At 41.7% G+C, this 7,705-nt stretch overlaps 1 protein-coding gene and 1 non-coding gene across 2 annotated transcripts; both read right to left on the bottom strand.

The window, feature by feature from the left end:
* Positions 1 to 386: 386 nt before the first annotated feature.
* On the bottom strand, positions 387 to 2,820 carry LOC131921520 (cytochrome c oxidase subunit 7C, mitochondrial). Its single transcript, XM_059276260.1, has 3 exons — positions 2,579 to 2,820; positions 1,548 to 1,691; positions 387 to 471 (listed from the first exon to the last, which is right to left on the bottom strand). The coding sequence occupies exons 1-2, from the start codon at positions 2,651 to 2,653 to the stop codon at positions 1,575 to 1,577; spliced, it is 192 nt and encodes a 63-aa protein (XP_059132243.1). The 5' UTR covers positions 2,654 to 2,820; the 3' UTR covers positions 387 to 471; positions 1,548 to 1,574.
* Positions 558 to 619, bottom strand: LOC131922091 (small nucleolar RNA Z39). The gene has a single exon (XR_009382202.1). It is a non-coding gene; the product is annotated as a small nucleolar RNA Z39 (small nucleolar RNA).
* Positions 2,821 to 7,705: the final 4,885 nt, after the last annotated feature.

Here is a 7,705-nt window from a genome sequence, read left to right as displayed (position 1 = left end):
AGTGTGGCCTGGATTTGGGGCCAGTCATGCCTTTGTACAAAGCCCATATTTCTTCTGTGGTGTACTCTGATGTGAACTTCAGAATATCACCCCAACCCAGCTTCAGAATGACCGTTACGGAAGCAACAAAAGCTTGTGCTGAAAACAAATCCTGTGTTTGACCAAAAACCTATGTTCTGGAGTCTGATGAATACCTACAAAATGTCTGTTAACTTGTATCTAGTGAAACACATTTTCCTTTTCTGAAGTTGTCAAACTTTTTCCATTAAATTTTTTTTCAGTGAAAATTGTACTAACTACAAGCCTATGTGAAAATAGTAATGGTAAGCTACTGCTTATCCCTGTCACATTCCTTACTTCAGAAAAGAGGCATTAAATACTTGTCACTAGTTTATTTACAATTTTATTTAGTAATAAGAGTTTAAGAGTTTAATCCAATTTTCAGATCACATCTCTTAAACAATCTTCACTCTGAAAGATAAAAACAAATTAATGGCATTAGAAGCCCAGTTAACTTGACAGAAGTCACAGTAGTTTCATATCCTTTAGCAATTTGATACATCAGAAAGCGTTTACAGTATCATGAGTTTTTCATACTGATTTGCTTCATCACATGTACCAAACTCTTGCATAAATTATGCTAAATAAACCCTTATGCATATGGAAGGAATTTTCTAAGCTACCAGACACATATTTCCTTAATGTACTGTTGCTCAACCTCAGAAGGCTAATTTACTAGTACTATAACATAAAAAGAAACTATAAGTTTCTGCAGGCCTGCAACTTACAAGCCATATGCACCCCAATATAGGTATAAATTAGTGGTTCTCAACCCTACTAATGCTGTAACCCTTTAATACAGTTCCTCATGTTGTGGTGACCCCCCCAACCATGAAATTATTTTCCTTGCTAAGTCATAACTGTAATCTTGCCACTGTTCTGAATTATAATGTAAATATGATGGTATCAGATAACCTCCTTGAAAGGGCTATTTGAACCCCAAAAGGGGTCACAACCCACAGGTTGAAAACTGCTGATATAAATGCAGCCCAACACAAAATCTAAGCTCACTCAGTCTACTCTGAGTTTTGTTTTTTGCAGATTAGCAACCCAATTGTGGGGTTCTTCCCTGTGAACTTTGTATGTAATGATAATGCTGTTTTTTAATGTCAAAAGTTGGATGCCAGTAGTGCATTTTTATTTCAGAAAAAAAGATTACCCTGTGTGGGCTTCTTATGCTAATGTTGCTAGCTACAGAATCTCAGTAAACTTATTATCTTTGTGTCTTCAATGGGGTTTTACTATCACTCATCTTACAGGTTTCTTGAAGAACGTGCTCAGATTCAGTGTAAAAGGGTACTTGATAAACACTGACCTTTACTGATCAAAACAGTATTTATTTATAGGCTTGCCAAACTGCCTCTACCAATTACACCTTGACACTTACCTTCAGGAATCAGCACACATCAATTTTTGTGTCATAGAAAGTGTAAAGGGTACCTCAACAGAAATTACCGTTTTAGGAAAATTAGAAAACTACTAATTACCTGTTAAGGGGATGAATTAAAGTATCCTTATTTTTTAAGTAGCTGGTGCCTTACAATAAAGAAAGGAGCAGCAAATCCAGATCCAAAGTACACAGTCATCATGGCCAGTAATCGCCACTTGTTTTCCACCGAAAATGGCAAATTCTGTTGGGAAAGAGAAAAAGCTTCAAAAACGGTTTTTCAAAGAATCCGACTTCACCTAATAAAGGGACGGGGGTGGGGGGTGCGAATCGTGTACATACGTGTATTTTACAATCAGGTGCATTCGACAGAACACGAAACAAAAACACCCAGGTTTTCTGAATACCAGTCGGTACATCCGGGATTAGGAAAGTTTAAGAAACGGATTAAGTCTTGTATTTTCCATAATTGAAAAAAAACTACCCTGCAAAGTAGTTATTTTAGAAACAAACACACCACTCTAGTTCACTGTTATTGGAAATTCTCCACCGAGTACACGGCAGTCTCCATGGCAGTACAAAGTCTGGCTGTTTTATAGGGAGCTCTGCCCCGTACATCCTTCCTCGTCCCTCAACCAGGCCTCGCCTAACAGTGGCGGGGCTGTGCCTCCCCACGACTCGGTTTCTTTACACGTAGGGCTAACCCTGGCCTCCACCGAGGGTTGTACTTCTAATGCGATCTGCAGGTTTAAAGGGCTAACCCACAGGCACCGGCCTTTCCTTTTGGTTCCCGGTGACCTTCACTCGCTGTCCGACGGCGCCCAGCTCCAATCTAACTCCCCGAGGCCGGGCACCCTGGAGTCCTCCAATCTAACTCCCCGAGGCAGGGCACCCTGGAGCCCTCCAACCTAACTACCCGAGGCAGGGCACCCTGGAGTCCCCCGGGGCTCGCGGCTCTGCGGCGGGCAGGCAGCGCTGGGCTTCCCGGCTTCCTCGGGGAGCGGGGCTGAGGGCCTACGGCCTCCTGAGCTCCTGACCCGCCGCTGCCCGCTCCACGCTCTGCAGGCCGGCCCCGAGGCAGAGGGATGGCGCCCAGCACCCCCTTCCCCGACGCAGCCGGGCCTCACTCACCTTCCCCGGGCCCTCCTCATAGTGGCTGCGGCGGACCACGGAGGTGGCGAACCTCCGCACGCTCTGGCCCAACATGGCGCCGCTGGGAGCTCTGCGAGGGGCGCAGCGCGGGAAGGCGGAAGAAGCGGCCGCACCGGTACAGTCCCCTTCCTCCGCGACCTTGCCAGACAGAGCGCGAAGACCGAGAGGGAAGATGGGAACGGAACTACCGCGGGGACTTCCGGAGACGCAGTCCACCGGCGCTCTCTGAGGATTGTGGGCTTTGTAGTTCAGTTCATACCGGGCGCCCTATCGGCTCCGAGGGATTGTGGGAAATGTAGTTTGGCTCTGGGATGCGCGAGCGAGACCCAGAACCATAGGATTCCTTACTGTCAGTGATTCAGGCCCTGAGCTGTTTTCTGAGTTCAGATTTAGGATTCTTGGGGTTTGTTTCAAGAAACAATTTATTGAGATAACTGAAGCTGTTTAGCTGTGTGGGTCCAAGTGTTTGGAACAAGAAAATAAACTTTTCTGTGCGTGCTTCACACGTTTTTTCATTGCAGTACTTTACCAACACTGCAAGATGGGCAGTGTGGTCCAATCAGAGGGTACACAAGCCAGTGAAAAAACAGCATACAGCAAAAAGGGTGTCATGGATAAAACTTAACTGAAGTGCTAAGAGATGGAGTCTTGAAGACACAGAAATAGGATATAAAAGAACGCACAGACAATAGATAAAACTCCTTTGTGCAACATGAGTAGGTTGTGGAAGAGATTAAATACCCTCTGACATCTGCAGTTAGCCTGGATTCGAAATTGGTGTATTCCTGCTAAACATAACAGTTTCGTGGAGCTTCAACATTAGACAAGGCCATTAGACACTGATAGTTTTTAAAAACGGGGGTGGGGGGGAACTGTATTCCTAAATACATAAATATAACTTTCTCAGTCTGTATAATGTTACTTATATACGTGAAAATACCAAAATGAAAAAAGAAGGCATGAATTTGGAAGAGTTCAAGGCAGGATGCATATTAGGGGTTAGAAGGAGAGAAAGGAAAGGAGAAATGATGTATTTATATTATAATCTCAAAAAAGATAAATTTTAAAAGGGCACTATGTTCTTGTTAAATTAAGTCTAAATATGTTTCATATTTGATGATAAAATTCGGCTGAAAGTACCCTCTATACATAGTGAACTATATCCTAAGGGGTGTGTAAAAATATTTCATTTAAGCAACTAAGTCTCAATCAGTAACAGGAAATAAACTGTGGAACCAAAATAAGACCAAAATGCTTTCACCCCAAAACTAAAGGCCTAAGACTGCTCCTTTTTAGCTACAGGCCATAAGTTACTGGAACAGGCCAGAAGTTACTGAAACCAGTCAGTTCAGATTCCAGAAACCAGGAAGTATAAAAGTACAGAGTCACAAGGTAGTCAGGAGGTAATGGCTGCCGGACTATGGAATGTCCTCTCCCTGGCCCCCTAGGCAACTGCTAGACCATAGAATGTCCCAACCCTAGTTTCCATAGTGACTGTGTAATCACCAGATGCCACCATCTGGGGGCAGCCAATGAGAAATGATGGCGGGCAACCACTCCCTTAGAAGTAAGATTAAGCCATGATTTCTAGAAAGCTCCTAAAAGTGAGCCAATCAGAATTGTACCCATACTAGCACCCCTAAACGATGTAACCTTGTGATTTTTCCCTTTAAAAACTGAGCTTGCAGATAGGTGGGCACTTCCTCCAGCCTCCACTGCATTGGATCTGTTGGACGAAGTCCCTGCCTAGGCTTGTATTGCATTTTGGATATCCTGAAATTAAACCTTGCTTTTGTATTCCAGTTTGCTTGGTGGTCTCTCTGGGGGTCGCAATCTGGGCACAACAAAACAAATCATATGGTCAAACTCTGTCGTCTAGTTTTCTGTCAGTCTGTCTATTGTTGCACGAAACCTAAACAGTCTTACAATAAAAACCCAGAGCCAGATATCAGGGTGAAAGCTGAAAGACCAGAGAAGCAGAGCAAGCCACAGCCATCACCTCTTACCTCACCAACACCTCGGTCTGAAAGAGCCCTAGTTCCTGTCTCCTCCTACCTTATATTCATTCCTCTGCCCAGCCGTATAACTTCCTGTCTCAACCTTTCTAGTGCTGGACTTAAAGGTGTTTGCCACCACTGCGTCATTCTGTTTCTTTTAGACTGGATTAATCTCATGTAGCCCAGTGTGGCCTTGAACTCACAGAAATCCAGATGGATCTGTGCCTCTGCCTCCTGAGTGCTAGGATTAAAGGTGTGTGCCACCACTGCCTGCTCTCTATTTTTAATCTAGTGGCTTATTCTGTTTTCTGATCTTCAGGCAAATTTTATTTGTTCAAAATATCACCACAGTCTGTCTCTCTGTCTCTCTCTCTGTCTCTCTCTCTCTCTTTGTCTCTGTCTCTCTCTCTCTCTCATCTGCTGATCTATCTGTTAAACACAGCTGCAAATTCTTTCAAGAAGTGGAGGCTACTCTTGCCTAATGGACTCCCTGTTAGTATTGTCACTCAAAGAGCATGGCAGAAGTAACAGTGTACCTTTGTCTTGGGGGGGGGGGGGAGATTCCTATCCTTTTGGAATATGTGTATGTGTGTGCACATGTGTGTGTGACAGATGTTGACCAAACCCAACTTCATTGCTTCAGTATGGGGTATGCCACTTCATTTCTCTGATAATGCATATAACATAAACATCTGGTAAAGTGAGTCATTCTGAATCTCTTTTATTTTTGAAATGCTCCTAATTCTATGACATTTCATAAGTAACCTTTGTTAACTTTAACTGATTTTAGTTTTTATAAAACAGCCAAATATCACACCATCTGTTTAATATAATTGCTATATATATCTACATATCTACATATCTATATCTATCTATCTATCTATTTATCTATCTACCTAAAACAGAACTATTTAATATAATTGTTTCTACATTTTACTAGTTCCAACCTTAATTTTGGTTTAATCCTTTTCCTCCAGAGCAAGATTGAAATGACCAAGTTAATCAACAACAAGCCTGTGGTGGTTTGAAAGGAAATGCCCCTCAAAGGGAGTGTTACTATTAAGAGGTGTGGCCTTGTGGAGTAGGTGTGGTCTTGTTGGAGGAAGTGTGTCACAGCAGAGGCAAGCTTTGCAGTCTCATATATGCTCAAGATATTGCCCAGTGTCTCAGACCATTTTCTGTTGCCTATAAGCTATGGGACTTTCAGCTACTTCTCCAGCACCATGTCTGCCTGCTCAACACTATGTCCCACCATGATGATAATGAACTGAACCTCTGAACTGAAGTGAACCACCCCAATTAAATGTTTACCTTTATAAGAGTTACTATGGTCATGTTATCTCTTCACAGTAATATAATCCCAAAGACAAAGTTCAAATCTTCTAAGCACTTTCTATCATATTACTGAGAGCTGTGGGGCAGCACTGTTCCTCATGGCATATATGTTTGTTACTATAGTGAATAATAAACACAATAGATTCATTACAGGTGCATGCTTAATACTCTGTGAGTAGAGACCATTTGGAAGAAGCTAGTAATAAAGGAGCCTGAGCAAATGAGATTAGATCAGATTGTGAAGGCTTGCATTCACTTAAATGCCATGTTATTCATCTATTGGAGAGTATATGATGCCTCAAATGGATAGTTTTTACAACAGTAAACAGCTCAAAAGAGTCCTAAGATTTTTATGAAAACCAAGTATATAACGTATGCTTGATTTTTAATTTTTTTTTATTTTATAGCTTTTGAAAGAGAAAAAAAACATGCATTTTCCTTCAGAGGTTTCTGTTGTTTTATTTCTACAAGTAGTAACAGGAGGCAGCCACTACAATTGTTATCCTCCTCATACAAGAGGTATATGACCTTAACTTTTAAAAATATTTTTTGAGACAGTGTCTTGTTATGTAGTCCATGCCAGTTTTAAACTTACTATGTAGTTTAGACTGACTTTGAACTCAAGAAATTCTTTAGACTTAGCTTTTCGTATGTTCAGATTACATTGGTGAGCTACCAAGACCTATATTTTTCAACTTAAAAAAATATTTATTTTTATTTTATGTGTGAGTGTTTGCCTGTGTGTATGTATGTGCACCATGTATGTTGTCTGGTCCTCACAGAGTTTGGAAGAAGGTGTTGAATCCCCTGAAACTTGACTTCTGAAAGAGCAGTAAGTACTCCTCTCTTCAGACCCCTCTTCAAGCTTTAAGAGTGTCATTGTAGATGGAGTTTTCCTGTGTCAGCAGCCATTTTCGAATAACCACTCAGAGTCTTGTTATTCGTTATAAATGCTCGGCTGATAGCTCAGGCTTATTAGTAATGAGCTGTTATAACTTAATCCATTTTTACTAATCTATGTGCTGCCACATGGCTCATGGCTATACCTCTTCAAGCATATCTTGCTCTCTCTGCATCTCCTGGTGACTCTTCTGACCCCACCCTTCTTCCTCCCAGCATTCTCAATTGGCTGTCATTTTCATACTTCCTGCTTGGCTACTAGGCAGTCAGTTATTTATTAACCAATGAGAGTAATGTATATTTACAGTGTACAGAAGGATTGTTCCACAGCGTCTCACTCTATGCTTTTTCACATTGAAAGATTTGTAATAATATTTTTATTTATTCTGTGAGCATTCTATACATTTATATGAGGTGTTTTGATAATATCTATTCACTATATCCTCCATACAACTCCCTTTGTAGTTCCTCCAACATGTTCCCCTCCCAACTTCATATAGTCTTTGTTTAAACCATCCCACCAAGTACATTTAGTGTTGCCATTAGGGACATGATAAGTAGGTTTATAGCCCTCTACTTAAGCAGGGAAAACCTACCAGTGGCCACACACTCAAGGCAAATTGACTCTTCTTCCCCCAGGAGCCAGCAACTGCCAATTGCTCTGTGAGCAAACCCCTACCCCCATGCTATAATTTTGACTAGTTTAATCTTTTTCAGGTCCTGTACAAGTAACCATATCTACTGTGAATATGGGAGTGCAATGGACATGTTATGTTCAGAAGATAGCATTTAAAAGCACTCCTTTCCATCCTTCGTTCCTATATTCTTTCCACCCCTTCTTCCTTGGTGTTCCCTGAGGCTTGGGGGAGAGGTT

The sequence above is a fragment of the Peromyscus eremicus genome, chromosome 11 (assembly GCF_949786415.1).
Source record: "Peromyscus eremicus chromosome 11, PerEre_H2_v1, whole genome shotgun sequence".
NCBI lineage: Eukaryota > Metazoa > Chordata > Mammalia > Rodentia > Cricetidae > Peromyscus > Peromyscus eremicus.
Note: the sequence above shows the minus strand (reverse complement) of the source record. Positions and strands in the feature narration are given on the sequence as shown.